Raw genomic sequence first — 26,538 nt, forward strand, 5'->3', positions numbered from 1 at the left:
TCACTTTTCGCACCACAGTACGTTCATCTCTAGGAGACAGAACGCGTCTCTTTCCTGAGCGGTATGACGGCTGCTTGGTCCCATGGTGTTTATACCTGCGAACTATTGTTTGTACAGATGAACGTGGTACCTTCAGGCATTTGGAAATTGCTCCCAAGGATGAACCAGACTTGTGGATGCCTACAAATTGTTTTCTGAGGTCTTGACTGATTTCTTTTGATTTTCCCATGATGTCAAGCAAAGAGGCACTGAGTTTGAAGGTAGGCCTTGAAATACATCCACAGGTACACCTCCAATTGACTCAACGGATGTCAATTAGCCTATCAGAAGCTTCTAAAGCCATGGCATCATTTTCTGGAATTCTCCAAGCTGTTTAAAGGCACAGTCAACTTAGCGCATGCAAACTTCTGACCCACTGGAATTGTGATACAGTGAATTATAAGTGAAATAATCTGTAAACAATTGTTGGAAGAATTACTTGTGTCATGCACAAAGTAGATGTCCTAACCAACTTGCCAAAACTATAGCTTGTTAACAAGAAATTTGTGGAGTGGTTGAAAAACAAGTTTTAATGACTCCAACCTAAGTGTATGTTAACTTCCGACTTCAACTGTAAATGGATGAGAGCGCTTCCTACTGCCTGAGCTATGTTGTCGATGTAAATTGAGAAGAGTGTGGGGCCTAGGATCGAGCCTTCGGGTACACCCTTGGTGACAACAGTGGCTGAGACAGTAGATGTTTTGATTTTATAGACTGCACTCGTTGAGAGAGGTAGTTAGCAAACCAGGCCCAAGACCCCTCAGAGACACCAATACTCCTTAGCCAGCCCACAAGAATGGAATGGTCTACCGTATCAAAAGCTTTGGCCTAGTCAATAAAAATAGCAGTACAACATTGCTTAGAATCAAGGGCAATGGTGACAACATTGAGGACGTTTAAGGTGGCAGTGACACATCCATAACCTGAGCGGAAACCAGATTGCATACCAGAGGGAATACTATAGACATCAAGAAAGCCAGTCAGTTGATTATTGCCAGGTTTTTCCAAAACTTTTGATAAACAGGGCAAAAATAGAAATAGGCCTGCCTATAACAGTTAGGATCAGCTTGATCTCCCCCTTTATTTAAAGGACGGACCGTGGCTGCCTTCCAAGCAATGGGAACTTCCCCAGAGAGGAGAGAAGTTAAAAAGGTCAAAGATAGGCTTGGCTATTATAGGGGCAGCAACCTTAAAGAAGAAAGGGTCAAAGTCATCTGACCCAGATGGTTTTTTGGGATCAAGTTTAACCTGTTGGGTCTAGGGGGCAGCATTTGCACGTCTGGATAAAAAAAATGTACCCGATTTAATCTGGTTACTAATCCTACCCAGTAACTAGAATATGCATATACTTATTATATATGGATAGAAAACACTCTAAAGTTTCCAAAACTGTTTGAATGGTGTCTGTGAGTATAACAGAACTCATTTGGCAGGCAAAACCCTGAGACATTTTCTGACAGGAAGTGGATACCTGATGTGTTGTATTGACTTTAAACCTCTCCCATTGAAAAACACAGGGGTTTAGGAATATTTTGGCACTTCCTATTGCTTCCACTAGATGTCACCAGCCTTTACAAAGTGTTTTGAGTCTTCTGGAGGGAGATCTGACCGAACAAGAGCCATGGAACGGTGATGTCCCATTAGACACCTGGCGCGCTACTTCATGTTGGGTACCCTCGTTCCAATACGTTATAAAAGGCTATGCATTCGTCCACCTTGAATATTATTCATGTTCTGGTTAAAAAAGGCCCTAATGATTTATGCTATACAACGTTTGACATGTTTGAACGAACGGAAATATATTTTTTCCCCTCGTTCATGACGAGAAGTCCGGCTGGCTTACATCATGTGCTAACGAGACGGAGATTTTTGGACATAAATGATGAGCTTTTTTGAACAAAACTACATTCGTTATGGACCTGTGATACCTGGAAGTGACATCTGATGAAGAGAATCAAAGGTAATGGATTATTTACATAGTATTTTCGATTTTAGATCTCCCCAACATGACGTCTAGTCTGTATCGCAACGCGTATTTTTCTGGGCACAGTGCTCAGATTATTGCAAAGTGTGATTTCCCAGTAAGGTTATTTTTAAATCTGGCAAGTTGATTGCGTTCAAAAGATGTAAATCTATAATTCTTTAAATGACAATATAATATTTTACCAATGTTTTCTAATTTTAATTATTTAATTTGTGACGCTGACTTGACTGCCGGTTATTGGAGGGAAACGATTTCCTCAACATCAATGCCATAGTAAAACGCTGTTTTTGTATATAAATATGAACTTGATAGAACTAAAAATGCATGCATTGTCTAACATAATGTCCTAGGAGTGTCATCTGATGGAGATTGTAAAAGGTTAGTGTATCATTTTAGCTGGTTTTATGGTTTTGGTGACCCTGTCTTTGACTTGACAAAACATTACACACAACTCTTGTAAATGTACTGTCCTAACATACTCTAAATTTATGCTTTCGCCGTAAAACCTTTTTGAAATCGTAAAACGTGGTTAGATTAAGGAGATGTTTATCTTTCAAATGGTGTAACATAGTTGTATTTTTGAAAAATTTGAATTTTGACATTTATTTGGATTCAAATTTGCCGCTCTTGAAATGCACCTGCTGTTGATGGAGTGCACCACAGGTGGCACGCTAGCGTCCCACCTAGCCCCAAGAGGTTAAGGAGCTCCTTTAGCACCTTGGAGTCAGTGACTGCCTGCAGGGAGAAACTTTGTAGCGGGGCAGGGGAAAAAGGGGGAGGAGCATCAGGGCTAGTCGCATTAGAAGGGGTGGGAGATGATGAAATGTTGGACGGGCAAAGAGGCATGGTTGAGTCAAATAGGAATCTTGACTTAACGAAGTGGTGATTAAAAAGCTCAGCCATGTGCTTTTTGTCAGTAACAACCACATCATCAACTTTAAGGGACATGGGCAGCTGTGAGGAAGAGGATTTATTCTCCAGGTCTTTAACTATTTTCCAGAACTTCTTGGGTTTAGAACCACAGAGAGAGAACTGCTCCTTAACCTGTTGGGGATAGGGAGCAGTATTTGCACGGCCGGATAAAAAACGTACCCGATTTAATCTGGTTACTACTCCTGCCCAGTAACTAGAATATGCATATAATTGTTTGATTTGGATAGATGGTGTCTGTGAGTATAACAGAACTCATTTGGCAGGCCAAAACCTGAGAAGATTCCAAACAGGAAGCGCTCTCTCTGACTATTTCTTGGCCTTCTTGATCATCTCTATCCAAAACAGGGGATCTCTGGCATAACGTGACATTTTCTAACGCTCCCATAGGCTCTCAGAAGGCGCCAGAACATTGAATGATGACTTTGCAGGCCATGGCTGAAAAACAGTAGCGCATTTGGATAGTGGTCGATCAGAGAACAATGAGACTGGGGGCGCGTGCATGAGAAGACTCCATGTTTTTATTTTTTCATGTTTGAACGAAAACAGGGTTTCCCGGTCTGAATATTATCGCTTTTTTACGAGAAAAATCGCATAAAAATTGATTTTAAACAGCGTTTGACATGCTTCGAAGTACGGTAATGGAATATTTAGATTTTTTTTGTCACGAAACGCGCCGGGCGCGTCACCCTTCTTTACCCTTCGGATAGTGTCTTGAACGCACGAACAAAACACCGCTATTTGGATATAACTATGGATTATTTGGAACCAAACCAACATTTGTTATTGAAGTAGAAGTCCTGGGAGTGCATTCTGACGAAGAACAGCAAAGGTAATCCAATTTTTCTTATAGTAAATCTGAGTTTGGTGAGTACCACACTTGGTGGGTGTCAAAATAGCTAGCCTGTGATGGCCGGGCTATCTACTCAGAATATTGCAAAATGTGCTTTCACCGAAAAGCTATTTTAAAATCGGAGCTAGCGATTGCATAAAGGAGTTCTGTATCTATAATTCTTAAAAAAGCTGGTTTTTGATATAAATATGAACTTGATTGAACAAAACATGCATGTATTGTATAACATAATGTCCTAGGAGTGTCATCTGATGAAGATCAAAGGTTAGTGCTGCATTTAGCTGTGGTTTTGGTTTTTGTGACATTATATGCTAGCTTGAAAAATGCATGTCTGATTATTTCTGGCTGGGTACTCTGCTGACATAATCTAATGTTTTGCTTTCATTGTAAAGCCTTTTTGAAATCGGACAGTGTGGTTAGATTAACGAGTCTTGTCTTTAAAATGGTGTAAAATAGTCATATGTTTGAGAAATTGAAGTAATAGCATTTCTAAGGTATTTGAATATCGCGCCACGGGATTCCACTGGCTGTTGAGTAGGTGGGACGCAAGTCCCACCTAGCCCATAGAGGTTAAAGTAACTAACTTAGGTCTTCCGGATAGCCTGAATGCACTTATTTGCCTGAACGAGAGCCAGACAACCTGAGTATGCGTGTGCCAAGCCATTCGCCAAATGAAATTCTTGAGGTGGAGTAACTCTGAAAGATCACAGTCGAACCTGGGCCTGAACCTGTTTTTAATTCTCATTTTCTTTATGGGGGTGTATTTGTTAACAGTATCACTGAAAATATCAAAAAAGAAGGTCCAAGCGTCTTCGATACTCTTTCGTAACCACGTCCCAGTAATGACCAACACATCTGGATTGGAGCTGTGAATCCACACTTTCAATTGATCCATTTTAGGTAATAAGCTTCTAGTGTTAACATGCAGAAAACCCAGGCTTCTACTAGAGCAGAAATCAGTGAAACAGATAGAGCACAAGTCAGAATTGGGGCTAGCAACAGTAGATGGGCCAGGGTGTACATGCACATTTCCAGATATCATCAACAGTAATACAATCAAGGCACAGCAGAGGACAGGGAGAGCTCTGCAGTGTTGATTTATGACATTTGAATGTGCATTAAAATGGCAACAAGATCAAGTAAAGAAAAATATATAACGACTTGGGGCTAGCCATTCTAAGTTCAGAGTCACTCGCTCCAACAATGCCTGTGTGCTGGAGGTGAGTGAAAGCTCTGGAGAGAGGGGTGGTGTGGTGGGGGTACCAGTACCAGTGGATGGTCTCTGAACAGCAGGAGTTGGCTTCAAGGCCTCTGGATTTGGGTGGAGTAGCCTGCTATTTGTTGGGCTCAAAGGCTTCGACACCTCTCACTTCACACCTCAGTGCTAATTGAAGTTGTATCTGGTCTGTCTGGTCTGTCTCAGTTCCAGGTTGGATGGTGTATTAATCCTTCCAGGTAATCTTGTCCAAAATTAGGTTGTAGGTTTGGAGTTTTGATCTGGAGTGAGGGTATCATCCTGTATATGTCCCTGCCTAAATCTATTTTTTTTTGTAAAAACATGCTGAAAAATGCAGGAGCTCATCTGCTCATGACCTCTCTCTCCAGCAGCCAAGGAACATTAACGTATATAAACATTGGGTTGTTATTTTACCTGAAATGCACAAGGTCCTCTACTCCAACAATTAATCCACAGATAAAACGGTAAACCGAATTAGTTTCTCGTCATCTCTCCTCCTTCCTTAAGGCTTATTTTTCTTCTTTGGACTTTATATGGCGGTTGGCAACCAACTTTACAGCATTACTACAACCTACATTCATCTTTCAATCACCCACGTGGGTATATGCTTCAAAAAACCAATGAGGAGATTTGAGAGGCAGGACTTGCAATGCGTTGAGCGTCACAAATAGAACCAACTTATATTTTAGCGCCTGGCCAAGCAGACCCTCGCTGTCACGCGCAAGCAGTGTGGGTGCAATGATTGAATAACATGTATTTGTACATTTATTTTGGACGCGAGCGGTTTGGTCAGCATGTAAGGTACTGCATCATAGTGCTAGAGGCGTTACTATAGACCTGGGTTCATTCCCGGGCTGTGCCACAACCGGCCGTGGCCGGGAGTCCCATAGGACATCGCACAATTGGCCCAGCATCGTCAGGGTTTGGCCGGGTGGGCTTTACTTGGCTCATCGCGCCCTAGCGACTCCTTGTGCCGGGCTGGGTGCCTGCGGGCTGACCTCGGTCGCCAGTTGAATGGTGCTTCCTCCAACATATTTGTGCGGCTGGCTTCCGGGTTAAACTGACGGGTGTTAACCTCACTTGTGGACGCTAGCGTCCCACCTGGCCAACATCCAGTGAAATTGCAGAGCGCCAAATTCAAAAACAGAAATACTCATTATAAAAATTCAGAAAACATACAAGTGTTATACATAGGTTTAAAGATTAACTTATTGTGAATACAACCACGGTGTCAGATTTCAAAAAGACTTTACAGTGAAAGCATACCATGCGATTATTTGAGAACATCGCCCAGCAGACAAATCATTACAAACAGTAACCAGTCAAGTAGAAGAGTTATTACACAAGTCAGAAATAGAGATAAAATTAATCACTTACCTTTGATGATCTTCATATGGTTGCACTCAGAAGACATTCATTTACTGAATAAATGTTAGTTTTGTTCGATAAAGTCTCTCTTTATATCCAAAAACCTCCGTTTTGTTTGTGCGTTTTCTTCAGTAATCCACAGGCTCAAACGCAGTCACAACAGGCAGACAAAAAATCCAAATTATATCCGTAAAGTTCATAGAAACATGTCAAAGGATGTTTATATTCAATCCTCAGGTTGTTTTTAGCCTAAATAATCGATAATATTTCAACCGGACAATAACGTCGTCAATATAAAAGGTAAACAAGAAAGGCGCGCTCTCAGGATTGCACATGAAAAAGCTCTGTGACACTTTAGGGTCCAGTCATTCAGACTGGTCTTACTCCGTAATTTTTCAGAATACAAGCCTGAAACAATTTCTAAAGACATCTAGTGGAAGGTATAGGAACTGCAATTTGAGTCCGAAGTCAATGCATACTGTAATGGCATTGAATAGAAAACTACAAAAATAAAAACAAATCCTACTTCCTGGATGGATTTTTGTCAGGTTTTCACCTGCCAAATCAGTTCTGTTATACTCACAGACATTATTTTAACCGTTTTGGAAACTTTAGAGTGTTTTCTATCCAAATCTACCAATTATATGCATATTCTAGCTTGTGGGCCTGAGTAGCAGGCAGTTTAACCTCTCTAGGGTAGGTGGCACCAAATCGTCCCACCTACGTAACAGCCAGTGGAATCCTGTGGCGCGTTATTCAAATACCTTAGAAATGCTATTACTTCAATTTCTCAAACATATTACTATTTTACACCATTTTAAAGACAAGACTCTCGTTAATCTAACCACACTGTCCGATTTCAAAAAGGCTTTACAACGAAAGCAAAACATTAGATTATGTCAGCAGAGTACCCAGCCAGAAATAATCAGACACCCATTTTTCAAGCTAGCATATAATGTCACATAAACCCAAACCACAGCTAAATGTAGCACTAACCTTTGATGATCTTCATCAGATGACAACCCTAGGACATTATGTTATACAATACATGCATGTTTTGTTCAATCAAGTTCATATTTATATCAAAAACCAGCTTTTTACACTAGCATGTGACTAGCATGTGACTAGCATTCCCACCGAACACTGCCGGTGAATTTACTAAATTACTCACGATAAACGTTCACAAAAAGCATAACAATTATTTTAAGAATTATAGATACAGCACTCCTCTATGCACTCGATATGTCCGATTTTAAAATAGCTTTTCGGTGAAAGCACATTTTGCAATATTCTCAGTAGATAGCCCGGCATCACAGGGCTAGCTATTTAGACACCCAGCAAGTTTAGCACTCACCAAAGTCAGATTTACTATAAGAAAAATGTTATTACCTTTGCTGTCTTCGTCAGAATGCACTCCCAGGACTTCTACTTCAATAACAAATGTTGGTTTGGTCCCAAATAATCCATCGTTATATCCAAATAGCGGCGTTTTGTTCGTGCTTTCAAGACACTATCCGAAAGGGTAAATAAGGGTGACGAGCATGGCGCAATTCGTGACAAAACATTTCTAAATATTCCATTACCGTACTTCGAAGCATGTCAACCGCTGTTTAAAATCCATTTTTATGCAATTTTTCTCATAAAAAAGCGATAATATTCCGACCGGGAATCTGCGTTTAGGTAAACAGACGAAAGAAAATAAAGCATTCGGTCGACTCGGGCACGTGCCTAAGCCCATAGTACTCTGATCTGCCACTTGCCAAAAGCGATAATGTGTTTCAGCCAGAGGCTGCCTCGATATCGTTCAGCTTTTTCCAGGGCTCTGAGAGCCTATGGGAGCCGTAGGAAGTGTCACGTTATAGCAAAGATCCTCAGTCTTCAATAAAAAGAGCCAAGATGAAACACAACTTGTCAGACTGGCCACTTCCTGCATGGAATCTTCTCAGGTTTTGGCCTGCCATATGAGTTCTGTTATACTCACAGACACCATTCAAACAGTTTTAGAAACTTTAGGGTGTTTTCTATCCAAAGCCAATAATTATATGCATATTCTAGTTACTGTGCAGGAGTAGTAACCAGGTTAAATCGGGTACGTTTTTTATCCGGCCATGTCAATACTGCCCCCTAGCCCTAACAGCTTAATTTGGGCACGCTTTTCATCCAAAATTCCAAATGCTGCCCCCTACCCTAGTGAAGTTAAGGAGCGCGGTTAGGCGGGTCATGTTTTGGAGGAAGCATGACTCTACCTTTCGCCTCTCCCGAGCCCGTTGGGGAGTTGCAACAATGTAACAAGTTCAAAATTGGGGAGAAAAAGGGGAGAATTATTTTTATTTATGTGTAATGGTCCATCACTAAAATGACATCCAGCCACCTGGACACAACTGTGGGAAGCATTGGAGTCAACATGGGCCAGCATCCCTATTGAACGCTTTAAACACCATGTAAAGTCCATGCCCAGACAAATTGAGTCTGTTCTGAGGGCAAAAGGGGGGGGTGCAACTCAATATTAGGAAGGTGTTCCTAATGCCTTGTACACTCAGTGTATGTACCTCTATGGTCTTCAGCCACTTACCCTCTTATTGTCAGCGGGGCTGTGATAGAACTGGGAGATGACCTGCTTGTTCCCCTCTTTCTCCTTCTCCCCACTCAGCTGAAACCTCTCCGAGATGGGGGAGAAGCTGGTTCCATAGTCGTAAGACACGTACACCTACCATGTGACAGAGGAGAGAGGAAAGAGGTGAGAACATGGAAGTGATGGTACACGGTAAACATGTGAAATCCGCTATCACAGTACTTTTTGATGTGATGCTTTATGGACAGGAAAAATTAGGCTTCGTCAAGTTCGATTTTCTGAATGCTTTTTGATGAAGGACACATTTCTAGTAGAGGACAAAATGATTTTAGAATGGTGTATTGGGAGGGAGGCCATTAACTGACTCTAAAAGGAATCAAAGCATTTAGGCAGTAGCTAGACTTTCCATCTACGGAGAGAAACACAATACTTGGGAAAAAGCTTTGTCCATGTTAAGTGACTACAGAGTGGAACTGTAGTTCCTTTAAGAGAGAACTCCAATTCAGAATGTTAAGAGGTGTTTAGTGTTCCGCGCTGTTCTGTTCTGCAGATTCTACCCAAGACAATACATGAGTGAGGTCAGAGCTCTCAGATTCCCATCAGAGTGCCAGAGACCAAGGAGCTCAGACCACAGAGAACAGCACACAAAGCCCACTGAACCCACAATGCCGACTGGAAGTCATGTCGAGGAACGTACTGAACTGGGAGTGGAGAGAGAGACACAAAACTAACAATTCTTGTTCAAACAAACTGTCCTTTACCAGTGATATCTCTGCAGTTTAGTATAAACAACTTTTTTCAAACATCTCAAATTAACCCCTTGAGGAGCACGGGAGGTCCTTCTTACACTATGAACAAAAGCAGTGGGGGTTGTGTTGGTTACTGTAGGCTGAGCGTGAGTATCAGACAGCATAGGAAGCTGATATCATCAAAAGCAGAAAGAGTAGAGAGAGAGAGAGAGATGTAACAGATGGAGGGATTCATCCATGGCTCAGTGAATCTCTTCGAGGAGTGGAGTGGAAGCACACAGCTGGCAGGCAGGAGAGGCCATCCTATTAGCACAGTGGAACAGGTCTGGGCCACGCAGCACTGACATCATGTGGCCTGTCACTGACCAATGGGCTCCCATGCGCACACACAATAACATGCACGCGTGCACACACACAAACACACATGGATACACAAACACTACACAACCAAACTGTGGTTAAACCAGTATTGTCATTTCTGCCATGGTACCTTGAACAAAGGAGTCTTCGTTTGAATGGGGGGGGAAAAATCTGAAATGTACAGTCCATAGTAAGATTGAAAAGAGGGCAATGTGAACTGAGAGGGAAGGAGACGATTCAAAGTGGCTGAAAACAGCACGGCTGTAAAGCAACATGCAGGCGTTATGCTATGTAGTGGTGGATAGGTTCATGGATATGTTTGTGTCGGGTGATTGTGGATCCCCATCCCGCACACAAGGTGTGTTAATGTACTTACAGGAAATGTAGGCTACTACATTAGTGTACTCACAGGAAGTGTACTCCTGTAGTCGCAGGAAGTGTACTACTGTGTACTCACCGAGCTAGTCTTGGGACCTGTGGCTCCGACACTGTCTCTGGCCAGCGCAACGATGACATTGCTCTTCTCCCCGGCCCAGTGCACCACCATCTGGTTATGGGAATCGTTCAGGTTGGCCTGCAAACAAAAGAACAGTCTCTCAACTGACCTGATGTATTTTTGTTCTGTTTAATCAAAATGCAGCTCAACACGAGGCCAATATCTGATAGATTACAGTCGCTTTTATCTCCGATAAACATCCTTGGACCATAATAGCATTTCATAACAAATTTGATATCAGCTAGACATTGTAATGATTTTGCTGGGTTTCCGGCATCTTCTTAGCTGGTAGAAATCACTCTGTGAAATGTTGCTGTACCTTGCCTGGCTGTGTCTGGTGTATTGAACAGAGCTGTCGTGCTTTTCTTTATTCCTCCTTTTATCCGGGGAAGCTTACTGATGCACGTTACTATGGCAACGCACTTCGTGGTCTTATTGTTATGACCTTGCGAGGAGCACCTTGCTAAAGGCTCCTCTCCCTCCTTGTGTGTGTGTGTGTGTGTGTGTGTGTGTGTGTGTGTGTGTGAGAGAGACAGTGAAAACAAGCAGTGACCAGCTTTACGTCACATTTCCCACTGTCAAAGGCCTTCACTGTGTGAAACAACACAATGCTGCTATACTAAGTGCTTGTGGTAGACGTAGTAGTGTAAAAGCAGAAGGCACAGCTCAATCAAACGCTAATGCTCCATTGGTGCAGCTCTGAAAATAAGTCTGTGAAGTGTGAATCCCCAAAAAGTATGTCATTTTAAATCCCACTGCCTTTACCTCTCATCTGAGCACTCCCCTCTCTCATTCTTAATTTATCATTCTGCAGGGGGCTGTGAGTCTTCAAAAAGCTCAGTTTTCTCCCTACACTACAGTATTTCTTCAGACTTGGACAACACAAAGACCGTCATTTCTGTATAAATGATAAACAAACGCTCCTCTTCTTTCAGTGGTAACTTTACACCAACTGTTGGTACTACGGCTTGTAGACTTAGTAATGGAATGTGATTTCTGCTGCAAATTGCTACAAAATAGCCTACAAGAATTTGTTGTTTGTATAAGCATGATTTCAGCATGAACATTGCAATAAGGTAACTCATTCCATGTCATATAACATTCTCATTGCCTGAGAAACAGAGTTCCAAAATAGTCGAACACTTCAACTAACTGGACTTGTCTAATACGAAACGCTCATTCAGAAGGTTTTAAAACATTTCGCTATGGCGGGCCCTACTGAACACGCACCAGGAGGTCAGCTGAGCCAAAGGCAAGGCCTTCTTCAAGGCTGAGATGACTCTGCGGTAAATCTCAGAGCCTTTTAAGCCTCATTGCCCGAGGACCATGTGGTCCTCCTGACACTGCTGAATCAGGAGAGTGATGGCACTGGTAAACTGCTGCAAATGGCAGCATGAGACACAATCTATTCCTCTAGCCGAGCTCGACAACAAAACCGTCCATTAACATCAGGTAATGACATGAGCCTCACTCCAACCATCTCCAGTTAGGTGAAGCATTGTACTATACTTGGGGTTAGGGCCTCAAAAACTCACTGTCGTCTGTTGGGTCCCAAAAGGTCTGGCTACCTTTAGCTATATCTCATAATACAGCTTTTAGAGTAGATGGGACTGACTAACTGCATCCTATTTGGATTTGTGATCAAATGAATAATTGGTATAATCATTGTGTGGAGACATTTTGGGGCTTGAGCACAATGACATCTCCTATTGCTTGTGGTCTTGCAAGTGATTGACGATACTACCAAAGACAGTACAGTATGAAGATGGCCTAAAACTGCTTCTCCAATAGAAATCCCTGATCACACTTGTAGGTGATGTCATGGAGACGTTGGCTAGCTAAGCTCAGGCATAGAAACACGTCATCGGGTCAAACGGTCGTCTAGCGCTGAACTGCGCATGCAGGCCGTCAAATCAAAGGCACTCCTTCAATATAAAGTTGTTTTCGTTCCCAGGAGTCTTGCGACGTTGCACCTCTAGGTTAAGAAACTCTGTGATAGTACTGCTCCAATTGAGGCCTTGAAAATGTAAATGTTGGGCCTGAAAATGTGCCTAACTTTGATCATGGCGATAGAGTCCTGTTTAGCTCTGCCAAACGGTTTTTAGCATAGATAGTCAAGATTCCAGATGTTGAGTTTGCTAGTGTGATAGTTAAAAGTGGCAAAGAAAGAAGTGACTCAGCACATCTGTTTATTAGGCAGCATGTTGGTCACTGGGGCATTAGGACGGGCGACCAGCAGTCTTTACCAAGCAAGTGCCAGGGATTCTAACACTACTCAGTCCTTTGCACTAGTGCATTGACATAAGCTCTGGAAGCATCTAACAAGCTCCAAATTATTCAACATTATTATCTCTGACAAACCTTGAAACTCACCAGAGAGGAACAGTAAATTAATCTGTCCATAGCTCACAGCTCATGCTCCGTTGGCACTATCCGGACGAAGCTAGATTGATGTCAGTTGCAAAACTCCATCAGAATGGAAAAGAAAGTACGCAAACCATGCTTTACAAAAGCCATTGCCGAGTGTCTGAAGGAGACTGGTCAATGCTGATTCCATCAGTCCAAACTCAAAAGCACAATATCAACGAGGCACGTCAGTCACATCAATCTGGACTCTCCTCAAAATTGTTTTCATTGGTAATCCAGGAGACGCTTTTGTGGTGCCCCAAAAATATTTTCTCTCCTCATGTACCCTCCCTTCTTTGAGAAGCACGGGTGTGTTCAGTAGAGAGAAATTGTTTTGAAACGAGTGAAACAGGAAGGTAGGCTAATACCTGAACTTGTCCAAGAAACACTCATTTTTGTTTCCGGTGACAAAATGGTTTTGTGCCCTACTAAACACAACCTTGGTTCTACTACTTCAATCTGTTTTCCTCAACAAGAACAACAAGCAAAGAAAAACCCCAGTGAAATAGGGAGAGTATTTACATCTCCCCCACCATGTTCTCCTTCATTATTCAAGAGAGCAGAATGAACAACTGCTGACAGAGTGTCACCGTTGGAGCGGAGCTGAACCGACAATGACATCATCGCCTGCTGCAGAACTGGCATTCATTACATTTTCAATCTACCAGTGTGTATTTATGGCTGGATCCAGCCCAATCGCACCACTGTCTGTGACAGTCATACCGCACAATAGTTTTTTTTTTGTTATATACACTGAATGATGACCAACTAGCTGTGACAGGCCCTAATATCAATGTGTTATAGGCTAGTTTATCTCTCCATGGTGTAGTCTGGGCTCGGCTATGTTATGTAAAGGTCTGCTCTGCTCTGTGGAATCTCTGAAATAGCCTCCTTGACAGAGACTAGAGTCCTTCTTCACAAGGCTGAATGATAAGTGGGTTAACATGGCAGATCGTGCTGAATGTCTCGATGCTGTTGCCAGCTGAAGAGTAGCCAGATAGCAAAACATTAATGAGTGCCTGGCACATTCTGTTGGGGTAAAATGTGAGAAACAAGCTTGAAGTGAGACTTCAGGTGAGCTTTGTGTGTGTGTTCTTCGGGAGGTTAAGTTGGTGCTGCACAAACACATTAATTCAGCTCATTCATTCAGGTGATTTAGTACGTCTATCATCTGGCCTTGAGAGACTAGTCAGCTGAAATGCAACTTACAAACACACACACACACAGCAGAGAAAATACACGTTTGGACATACCTTTTCCATATCTGCATTGTTCACCTTCGTTACTGCAACTTGCAGTAAATTCACTCCGAAACAGTAAGTGTGTTTGAAGGGTCAAAAACTAGTCTGTAATTGTAGTCCTGAAAGGATCTGTCATAGACTGTGACAGACTGTAGTAAATGATATACAAACCCAAAAGAAACCAATGAAATGTTTGAAGGGGACCTAGCTGGTATAACTTGCCAATGCTTGTTCTATCGCTCGCCGGCTCACACACACATGCCGAAATAATGAATGAGACAGCAATAAAACTGCAGATATTGAACCATGACTTATTTATGATGATTGTGGCCTTCCCTGTAGCTCAGTTGGTAGAGCATGGTGTTTGCAACGCCAGGGTTGTGGGTTCGATTCCCACGGGGGGCCAGCACAGAAAAAAAAAATAATAATGTATGAAATGTATGCATTCACTACTGTAAGTCGCTCTGGATAAGAGCGTCTGCTAAATGACTAAAATGTAAATGTAAATTATCAGGATTCTCATTGATTACCATGGCACCTATTTTTATCCGGCACTCGCTTTGCTGCAGTTAGCAAACAGTATCAGTTGTCCTACTACATTAGGCCTAATCTATTGAAACTCAACACAAAACTGTAAACATATGTATCCTTCTTGCTCACACAGGCTCATAGAATTAGGCTAGACGACATGCATTAGAACAAGTCCAGGCACCATAGTAGTATAGTCAAATATATTAATCAAGGCTCCTTACGTGTGACATAATGACCCCTATGAACAATAATGAGGAAAATGAGTACAGCCAAGAATTCCCCAAGCCAAACATCACCATGGCACATGACACTTGTATTGTGGTCTTATGCACAAACCCTGTTCGATCTGTTTACTATGGGTCATGTGGCAGGGAACCAGATCCTGCTTGCAACACACCTTTAGTGTGTGCCATGTTATTTCCCTGGAGATGTTTGTGAACTGTGGGAAACTGTTGACTGGCTAGATTGAGCGACTTCAGGGGTGTGTTGAGTAGGGCACGCACTAGCAAAACAATTTGCAAAGCAACACAAAACCACTATTGGACAAGTTCAGGTATGACCTCTGCATTTCACTCCGTTTCAAGACGTTCTGTCTCTGCTGAACAGGACCGAGGTCTAGACTAGAGGCCTGGCTCTCTTGTTTGTTTTGAGTGAGAATCTCGACTGGCAGATGCTCAAAGCATGTTTCAGTCACACTCCCTGCTTGAATTTCACAATACAGCCCCCTCCGTGACTGCCTCCACCATATGACTAAGGGTTTTTACTGGAAGTCATGTCTCAGAGTTTGTTTTTTCTACTTATCAGGAATGATGGCTACATTTTTGGTCAATTAGCTGGATCTCTAAAGCCACATTCCTAGTTCTTAAACTAAGAAATTGCTTAACTGTATCCACATTTCACACACACTGACAACATCCGATACAGATTTGTACAACAATTCAATTTAAATGGGAGAAATATATCTATATCGGGATCTATATAGCTCAGTATGGTTAGGGACGGGGGACTGGAAGCTTACTTGAACTTAAATGCCAAAATAACAGCCCTACAGTTGCTACAAATATCCTACCTTATTTATTAACAAAGTATGTACCTTTCTGTGAATTTTGTGAATTTTCGCTGCAGCACCTTTAGAAACTTCTAGGCTGAATCCCATGGGTGCCCTATCTAATGAAAAAAGCCATTTAATCCCTGAAGAAACAAATTGGCTTTCATAGTTAGGGAAATGGGTGTGTGGGGAGACACTGTCAGTGTTTATTTACTGTTCGGTGGAAGAAACAGTGTGCTTTTTGGGGATATTTCTGAAGGGGGGGGGGGGGCTAAACAACAGCTTACTCTCATTCCAAGAAGACATCATCTTGCCTACAGTTAACCTAAATACACATCTGATTCAATGAACACCCTCCAGAACAAAACACAACATCTGACCAGCAGAGGAATTCCAAAGTGGCTAAATATTATATCCAAAACTGATCACATAAGCAACCATTTCTGATCCAATTTGAGGATGTGTGGAATGCAGGGAATACCGAAGAGCAGACTACCGTGATAAATAAGAAATCACATTATAGAGATACTCAGCAAAGAGGCTTCAACGTCTTACAAAAATCAACCATAACAAAAATCAAATATGCAAAGAGTGCCACTATTGGCTCTTCACAACATTTGCACCCTCCAATAAGGCATACATCTCCACATTGGGAAGACTATTGTGTCAGTCTTGGCTAATTAGAATGATGTTGTTGTTGATGTCTGTCACCCAGCTATGATGGTGTGTTACTGCTAAGTTTATGTATACTGTAATTTGGATTTTCCAGACAAAACTGTGTGATTGTGATGATATGCTATGATCACCAGGTTTCAGAAAAACTGGTCAGATAAAATAAAATACTGTATTGGGTTGGTCAAGAAGATAATTCAAAGACCTTGTGCAATACATGCGTGCCGGTCTGTAGGTAGACTTTAAAACGGAGGGTTTGTTTACTAGATAGAGTGGCGTAATTGAATAGGTTATGCCAGAGCATTCTGTGGTAGCTCAAGCCTTACATTGGGAAGAAAGAGCCCGCCATGGCATCGTGTGCTGAAAGGGGACAGTCTGTTCTAAAAAAGTCTAGTAGCTACCTAGGTACAGTGGTACTGATAATCACACACTTGGCAATAAGCTAGACTGACTTCGACAGCCTGGCTTTGGTTATTTGCTCTTCACCTCTCCTCGGCAAGGGTCGCGCATGAAATGAGAAAGCCATATAGGCTGCTGAGGTCCGTTACTAAACTAGCTAGTTGCTAAACCTAACTAGCTACTGTAGCTAACTTAGGATAGCCTTCCGATTGTGACGTGAGACCTGCTTTCAGTAGAATTGTAGTTACTACTGGAGAAGTAATGCATTACCTGTCCATACACCTTTGGCACGGGTGGTTCGACTGCACTCCGCCGATTGCGATGCTGATACATGCCCGGAGCTATGTCTTCCCTTGCACTACGTGCAGCTCGTCGCTTCGCATCCGCGCCTATTCCATGGATAAATTCTTCCTTTGCGTTAACCGTAGAAAACCCCCTGTCCTGCGGTAGCAAGAAACGCTGGTCTCGATGCAGACGAAGGGTGGAAGAAAATGTCCCGGGAGAAAAGAAAAATAACAAATATATTGTAAACCTAAGAGGAGACAGCATCTTGACTGTCTGTCTTGTCGCCATGTTTGTGTATGTTTCGTTTAGGTAACGAGAAGAGCTCATTCGAGTGGCGATTGGAGTAAGCGTAGGAGGCACGTCCCCCATCACCCACCTCCCTAAGCAAATTCTGCTAGTGGCATTGGTCGAGCTCGTTTTGCATGGCCCGGAGCCTCGGGTTGGTGGAGATTTTTGTTAAGGACCAATGGAATGTATAAATAATGATTAACTCCGCTCACACCGGACACCAAGCAAAGGAAAATTAATTTGCCCATTGTTAGCGACTTTTTTGTATCTTGAATGAGTGGATGTACTTAAAAAATATCCAACATGATATACAACCAATTCTGTATATATAAATTATGAAAAATATGTGGGATGCATGCCAGCAAAGTCACTACACCACATTAAACAATACATTAATTGCACTATACCACTGCTACAACTGGCTATCAGACAGAGCCTTGTCTGGCAGTGAAACAGTTAATTCAGCCTCATTTACTGCCTTAGCTGATATGGCTGACTTGCTTAAACAAATGTGGTTTCAACTGACAATTGAGATGTACAAACTATGGCATAAGGGGACGACGAGCGGATAAAAGGCAATTTCGATTAAGACATTAATGAGCGAGCTAGGATGGACGTAGTCAATATAACTATTTGTTTTAGCACTTTTGAAATGTACAGCGACAGAATTCAGAACATGTGCGGTTCTTATAGTGTTCTCCCTGTACACAAAGTCAGAACCGTAAGATAAATAAAGGAGCATTTAAGCAGACAATGAACGCTCTTGCAATATTCTATGATTTCTCCAAAACAGGTTATAGCTACATGTGCACCACCAAGTCAGAACAGAAGGCTAAATTAAGAGGTGAAAATATATCAAATTATTAGGGTGAGGCACATAGGCTACTAACAGCTTACTACACAACATACACTTAGTATTACTTTCTTAGCTACAGTATACATATCTCCCTGGCATATTACGTAATTTATGCAGCAGCATATAAGACATTTTTGGACTCACCTTGTTGTGCTGTGCTCACTTGAATAGGAAGGTGGCGCAGCGGTCCTTCATGGGCAAATTTTGTCATCATACTTTGTCATCAAAGTCTGGCATTCTCTGGATTTATGGTGCTTTCAAGACAACTGGGAACTCAGAAAAAAAGGTTAAATCATGATGACGTCAATGATCTTCAGGTCATAGCTCAAGAAAGAGGCCAGAGTTCCCGATGTACAATTCCGAGTTGGATTTGGTATTTTTGGTATTTTATTGGGATCCCCATTAGCTGTTGCAAAAGCAGCAGCTACTCTTCCTGGGGTCCACACAAAACATGAAACGTAATACTGAATTACATAATACAGAACATCAATAGACAAGAACAGCTCAAGGACAGAACTACATTCATTTTTTAAAAGGCACACGTAGCCTACATGTCAATGCACACACAAACTATCTGGGTCAAATAGGGGAGAGGCGTTGAGCTGCGAGGTGTTGCTTTATCTGTTATTTGAAACCAGGTTTGCTGTTTATTTGAGCAATATGAGATGGAAGGAAGTTCCATGCAATAAGGGCTCTATATAATACTGTACGCTTTCTTGAATTTGTTCTGGATTTGGGGACTGTGAAAAGACCCCTGGTGGCATATCTGGTAGGATAAATGTGTGTGTCAGAGCTGTGTGTAAGTTGACTATGCAAACAATTCATTTTCAACACATTAATGTTTCTTATAAAAAGAAGAAGTGATACAGTCAGTCTCTCCTCAACTCTTAGCCAAGGGAGACTGGCATGCATAGTATTTATATCATCCCTCTGATTACAATTAAGAGCAAAATGTGCTGCTCTGTTCTAGGCCAGCTGCAGCTTAACTATGTCTTTCCTTGCAGCACTGGACCACACGACAGGACAATAATCAAGATTATACAAATCTAGAGCCTGCGGAACTTGCTTTTTGAAGTGTGGTGTCAAAAAAGCAGAGCATCTCTTAATTGCGGCTAGACTTCTCCCCATCTTTACAACCATTGAATCTATATGTTTTGACCATGACAGTTTAGAATCTAAGGTAACTCCAAGTAATTTAGTCTCCTCAACTTGTTCAACAGCCACACCATTCATTACCAGATTCAGCTGAGGTCTAGCACTTCAGGAATGATTTGAACCAAATACAATGCTCTTAGTTTTAGAGATGTTCAGGACTAGTTTATTACTGGTCACCCATTCCAAAACAGACTGCAACTCTTTGTTAAGGGTTTCAGTGACTTCATTAGCTGTGGTTGCTGATGCAAATATGGTTGAATCATCAGCATACATGGACACACATGCTTTGGCATTTCCTGCCTAAGTTTGCCCACTTTGCCAATGAAATAATCATTAAAATAATTGGCAACATCAAATGGTTTTGTGATGAATAAGCCATCTGATTCGATGAAAGACAGAGTTGAATTTGTCTTTATGCCCATAATATCATTTAAAGTGCTCCGAAGTTTTTTTCCATCATTCTTTAGATCATTGATTTTGGCTTCATAATAAAGTTTCTTCTTCTTTTTGTTGAGTTTAGTCACATAATTTCTCAATTTGCAGTAAGTAAGCCAGTCAGATGTGCAGCCAGACTTATTAGCCACTCCTTTTGCCCCATCTCTTTCAACCATACAGTTTTACAATTCCTCATCAATCCATGGAGCCATAACAGTTCTAACAGTCAGTTTCTTATTAACAGTTGCATGTTTATCAATAATTGGAAGAAGAAATTTCATAAATTCATCAAGTGCAGCGTCTGGATGCTGCTCATTAATCACATCCTACCAACAAATATTTTTAACATCATCCACATAAGAGTCACAGAAAAAATAATGTATGATTTCTTATACACTATTTTAGGTCCAGCTGTTGGAACTTTGGCTTTCCTGGATATAGTGATCACTGCATCCAATGGGTACAGATACAGCTTTAGAACAAAGTTCTACAGCATTAGTAAAAATGTGATCGAAACATGTGGATGATCTTGTTCCTGTAGTGTTTGTAAACACCCTGGTAGGTTGATTAATAACCTGAACCAGATTACAGGCACTGGCTATAGTAAGAAGCTTCCTCTTGAGCGGACAGCTTGATGAAAACCAGTCAATATTCAGATCCCCAAGAAAGTAGATCTCTCTGTTTATATCACATACACTATCAAGCATTTCACATATATTATTTAGATACGGACTGTTAGCACCTGGTGGCCTATAGCTACACCCCAAAAGAAAAGGCTTTAGATGTGCCAAGTGAACCTGCAACCACAACACTTGACATAAGATCTTCTCTAAGCATGACAGGGATATGACTCTGAATATATACAGCAACACCTCCCCCATAAGCATTTAGGTATCATCTATAGATGTTATATCCTTGTATTGCTACTGATGTATCATCAAATGAATTATCTAACTGAGTCTCAGAAATGTCTAATATCTGAATGTTATCTGATGTTAGCAAGTTATTGATTTCATGAACATTATTTCTATGGCTACATATATTAATATGGGCAACTTTCAGCCCTTTCCTGGGTAGCTTATCAGAGATAGACATAATACTGAAAAGAGCAAACAAAGCAAGATAAAAAAAATATATATACATTCAGCAGTCCATTAATCAATGTGTGTGTGTGTGTGTGTGCTGCGGGGTTAAAGCTACGAACCCATAGGCTTGGCTCTCTTATCCCTTCCAGGCTTCTGGGAGGGAGGGTGGACAATGAGCGTGTCATAGCGGATGTAAGCAATGTCCCCACGCGCTCTGGCAGCTTTCATGGCTGGGATCAGTTCTTTCCTCTTCTGGCGTACAGCTTCAGGATAGGCCTCGTTGAGGAAGATATACGTTCCTCTCAAGTTCTTGGCTCTTTCCAGAACAACTACCTTGCCCTTGAACCTCAGGAACTTGACCACTATCGACCTGAGCCTATTACCTGGGCCGGCGGTGGGTTTTCCATTCATGTGGGCGCTCTCCACCTCAGTCTTCCTGTGGTTCATCTTCAATTTCTCAGAGATCATTTCCCTCACTTTGTCCTCAGACTTTTTCCAGGTCTCATGTGGAGATTCTGCAGTTCTGTCCACAGCCATGTTGTTCCGCTTTGATTGTCCCTCTAGATAGTCTGATTTATCTGTCATTGTTATCATAGATTCACACACAGAACTGATGTCCTCTCTCAATGACTTACAGATTGCTGTCATCTTGCCGTTCTCCTGTTTCAACTCATCGAGCTGACCCTGGGAAAACTGCAAACTGATCTTCAGGTCCTGGACCTCTCTGGTCAGGTCGTCCATTCTTTTATTAGTAGAGTCCACGAGTATTTGAACAAAACACTTTTCTTGTTGTTGTAACAACTGTTTGTAGGTCTCTTTCTGTTTGTTTAAAAGATCCTTCACGTGTGATAAAGAGACACCACTGTCCTCAACGGTACTCCCGCCGGCTTTGGTCTTTGTCATGGTAGTTAGCAACGTAGGTTAGGCTGTTACTCCTCGCAGTTCCAGACAGGGCAGGTCACAGGTAAAATTGAAAACAACAAACAGCAGGGATCTAGACAGCCACAAACCCAGGACAATTTGCGGTCCCAGCCACAATGGCTAACCGTGTCGCTGGCTGCGTTCAAGATGCTAAATAGCTGTGATGCTAAATAGCTCCTCAGACCCATTCTTGGTCGGCAGGATCACTGGAAAGAGACAAGCAGTCCTAGCAACTGATGCCACCTGCGTTGCAGGATCCAAATTAAGAAGCTAGCTAGCTACCAAGAACTTTCCAATACACTTTCAAAGAACAAACTTTTCAAGCAAACAAAACCGAGCTCTTCCTCATTCCACGTTCAACAGGAATTGACGTGCAGCATGGAGACAGACCTCTAGCATGGCAGTTTTGAAAGTTCAAAATGTATTTTCCCAGTCGTAGCTCGTTTTTCCAGAGTTCCCAGTTGTCTTGAACTCACTAAAGTCAGATTTTGCAGTTCAGAGTTAACAATTTTGAGCGCGTCACTATCATGCTTAATTGACAGCATGGCCAATGTTGAATGTTTCTATTTTTAAATTAGGAAAAGAGACCCTTAATCTTAGACTTGGGAACACACAGCCACAGCCACTCCACTGAAAAGCAGGCTAATGATTGATTTTCAATGCTTGCAGTTAGCCACTGATTCCTTCCAAACCCCTCATTGTTGAATTTGCGATTTCCAATTTATGTAATGTTTATGTCCAATGGCCAATGAGCACCGATACATTTTATCTATAATTTCTCTTCATTATTTCTCTTCATATGACAATGATTAAAAAGGATTTGCCAGTAGATTGTTGACTTGATTTATGATGATGACCGCTAGCTAAGATTTTGAAAGTATAATGTTGACATGATCAGTCCAATCAAAGCCACTGTAGATATAACATGATTTGACATACTTTTATCTGTGTCCAATGACTTTGAGCCTTCTTGGATGGCCACTTCTAATGTAACTCTATGGCAGCACCCAAGGGGCTAGAATTTTCGAGGTCTACCATTAGTATTGGCAGTGAAGTAGTGTCTCCATGAGTGGCAGAACACTGAGCCAATCACGGCGCAACGCTCCATATTTTCTGCTGGCTTGCCCCACCACCACAGAAAGCAGAGCTAGGCTGAAACACCTGCATTTGGGAGCTGCCTTACTCAAGAAAACAGAAAAGAGACCATGTTTGTATGAAGCTTTAAAGGATCTGACCCATTTTTCAATTTTTGCCTAAAATGATATACCCAAATCTAACTGCCTGCAGCTCAGGACCTGAAGCAAGTATATGCATATTCTTGATACCATTTTAAAGGAAACACTTTGTAGTTTGTGGGAAATTGAAATTAATGTAGGAGAATAACACATTAGATCTGATAAAAGATAATACATCATCTTTAAAATGTAAGAAAGGCTAATATGGTTTAGGACTCTAGGCGCAATTTAGATTCTGGCCACCAGATGGCATCTGTGTATGTGCATTTTTTTTGTTGACTGATCCAATGAACCATTGCATTTCTTTTCAAAATGCTGTTAGTCTGCCCAAATGTGCCTAATTGGTTTATTGATACATTTTCAAGCTCATAACTGTGCACTCTCCTCAAACAACAGCATGGTATTATTTCACTGTAATAGTTACTGTAAATCAGACAGTGCAGTTAGATTAACAAGAACCTAAGCTTTCTGCCCATATCAGGTATGTCTATGTCCTGGGAAATGTTTCTTACTTACAACCTAATGCTAATTACATTAGCGCACGTTAGCTCAACCGTCCTGCGGGTGGGGGACACCGATCTTGTAGAGGTTAAAGAAAGTGTAACTGTTTCAACTAACGTTACTTGGTCATCTATTTTATTCTGTAACGGTTGTCGTCGGGTATTGAGGACCAAAACTCAGCAGGAATGTGGATGCTCATTTTGTATTTATTTTTAAATAACGAGAACACCAAAATAACAACACACTCACAAACAACACGTCAGGCGAAACAATCTCCCACAACACTACACCAAACAATTACCCATATATAGGACTCTCAATCAGAGGCAACGAGAAAGCACCTGCCTCCAATTCAGAGCCCAACCCCCCATCAACCTACACATAGAAATACCACAAACCAGAAAGAACATAGAAAAGACCAAAAACATAGAACATAGACCAAAACCCGGAAATAATAAATCAAACACCCTACTACATAAATCACCACCCCGAACCACAAACAAAATACCCTCTGCCACGTCCTGACCAAACTACAATAACAAATAACCCTTATACTGGTCAGGACGTGACATATTCCTTATACGGTTTCCTCCCTATTGATGAGATGTATTTGAGATTCAATTTGTTTTCATGTTATAATCTTGTGTATATTTTTTGTTTTTATGTATTTTCAAGACAACCAGAATGGAAATACGTTTTACACTTTTTTGTGTTATCCTCTATGCTTTTAATGGCATTGTACTATGTCCACATGTGTGGTGTTTTGTGTTTAAAATTGTCAACAAATATAAGCTAAGCAAAGAACATGGGAAATTGCATTCAATTCACAACTGTCTTATTTATTTAGTTTATGGGCAAATAGTTTATGGGCAAAATGCTTTAAAACCGCATAGCCTTAAAACAGTGGCTTAGATTATCATGTCCCCAGAAAGCAAAGCTTTTCCTTGTATTTGATTCACCATTATCGTCATTATCTACAAGGGGAATAGAATAGATCAGAATGGAATAGAGCATCTATGTTCACACAAACAAGTATCTTAGGTCTCACTCCTACCACTGGACAATAGGCAGACATGACAAATCACACAACTTAACCTACTGTACTGCAAATGCAAATGCACAAAAACACAACCTGCGCTTATATCACATGTAGAGTTAACATGATAGTTGTCTCCAACCGAGGACATTAACAACACGATTTGCTTACTTTTTTAAGGTATTTTCTTAAAACTGCATTGTTGGTTAAGGGCTTGTAAGTAAGCATTTCACTGTAAGGTCTACACCTGTAGTACTCAGCGCATGTGTTCAAATAAAATTTGATTTGAGTACATTAAAAACACGATTTTATATGATGTAAAGTGGATATGGGGGCTTTTGCATTGTGTTTCTTCATTGATTTGGTGATACACTGGCACAATAGATTGTGAAATAAAGGTGTCTTAGAGACAACAGGCTACACATGGGTAATTATTATAAAAACGGGAGTGAGTTGGTTATAGGTACACCTTTGGAATAATCTGAATTGATCTTGTGGTGACCAGTAATATCTGTGTGAGATTTTTGACTTGAAAAAAGATTAGCCTGTCATAGACGTGTATGTAGGTGGCAGGGAAGTCAGGCGCAGAAGAAACCAAAGTGGTTAAACTGGAGTATTTATTACAAAAACAAATGTACAAAATAACCCGGGTAAAAAATAACCCGTCGCACACCGATACATAATCCACACATACATAACAAACAATCACCGACAAGGATATGAGGGGAAACAGAGGGTTAAATACACATGTAATTAATGGGATTGGAAACAGGTGTGATGGAAGACAAGACAAAACCAATGGAAAATGAAAAACTGATCAATGATGGCTAGAAGACCGGTGACGTCGACTGCCGAGCACCACTCGAACAAGGAGGGGCATCGACTTCGACAGAAGTCGTGACATAGCCGCTTGCAATAATTTACTCACAATTAGATCCTTACACATACAGATTGTTCTACTGCACATTGCTCATTATTTCCCCACAGGCAGAGAGGTGTGGAAAGGAACATAGATGTTGCCATGGGAAAAAATATATACACTGCTCAAAAAAATAAAGGGAACACTAAAATAACATATCCTAGATCTGAATGAATGAAATAATCTTATTAAATACTTTTTTCTTTACATAGTTGAATGTGCTGACAACAAAATCACAAAAATAATCAATGGAAATCCAATTTATCAACCCATGGAGGTCTGGATTTGGAGTCACACTCAAAATTAAAGTGGAAAACCACACTACAGGCTGATCCAACTTTGATGTAATGTCCTTAAAACAAGTCAAAATGAGGCTCAGTAGTGTGTGTGGCCTCCACGTGCCTGTATGACCTCCCTACAACGCCTGGGCATGCTCCTGATGAGGTGGCGGATGGTCTCCTGAGGGATCTCCTCCCAGACCTGGACTAAAGCATGTGCCAACTCCTGGACAGTCTGTGGTGCAACGTGGCATTGGTGGATGGAGCGAGACATGATGTCCCAGATGTGCTCAATTGGATTCAGGTCTGGGGAACCGGCGGGCCAGTCCATAGCATCAATGCCTTCCTCTTGCAGGAACTGCTGACACACTCCAGCCACATGAGGTCTAGCATTGTCTTGCATTAGGAGGAACCCAGGGCCAACCGCACCAGCATATGGTCTCACAAGGGGTCTGAGGATCTCATCTCGGTACCTAATGGCAGTCAGGCTACCTCTGGCGAGCACATGGAGGGCTGTGCGGCCCCCCAAAGAAATGCCACCCCACACCATGACTGACCCACCGCCAAACCGGTCATGCTGGAGGATGTTGCAGGCAGCAAAACGTTCTCCACGGCGTCTCCAGACTGTCACGTCTGTCACATGTGCTCAGTGTGAACCT

At 41.7% G+C, this 26,538-nt stretch overlaps 1 protein-coding gene across 4 annotated transcripts in view; it reads right to left on the reverse strand.

Annotated features, from left to right (window-relative positions):
• Positions 1-22,292, reverse strand: part of LOC106580924 (sortilin-related receptor) — a 96,377-nt gene extending 74,085 nt beyond the window's left edge. The window contains exons 1-4 of one of the 4 annotated variants that reach the window (XM_045703672.2): positions 18,459-22,292; positions 17,156-17,344; positions 10,550-10,666; positions 8,984-9,118 (exon numbers count right to left, since the gene is read on the reverse strand). In XM_045703672.2, coding sequence (XP_045559628.1) covers positions 8,984-9,118; positions 10,550-10,666; positions 17,156-17,218 — 315 coding nt within the window. In that variant the 5' untranslated portion in view covers positions 17,219-17,344; positions 18,459-22,292. Of the gene's footprint in view, positions 1-8,983; positions 9,119-10,549; positions 10,667-17,155; positions 17,545-18,458 lie in introns of those variants that run through there. The other 3 variants (XR_014381892.1, XM_082966565.1, XM_082966564.1) reach the window with 3 other exon arrangements.
• Between the last annotated feature and the right edge of the window lie 4,246 nt (positions 22,293-26,538).

The sequence above is a fragment of the Salmo salar genome, chromosome 20, assembly GCF_965601325.2.
Source record: "Salmo salar chromosome 20, fSalSal1, whole genome shotgun sequence".
Taxonomy (NCBI): Eukaryota; Metazoa; Chordata; class Actinopteri; order Salmoniformes; family Salmonidae; genus Salmo; species Salmo salar.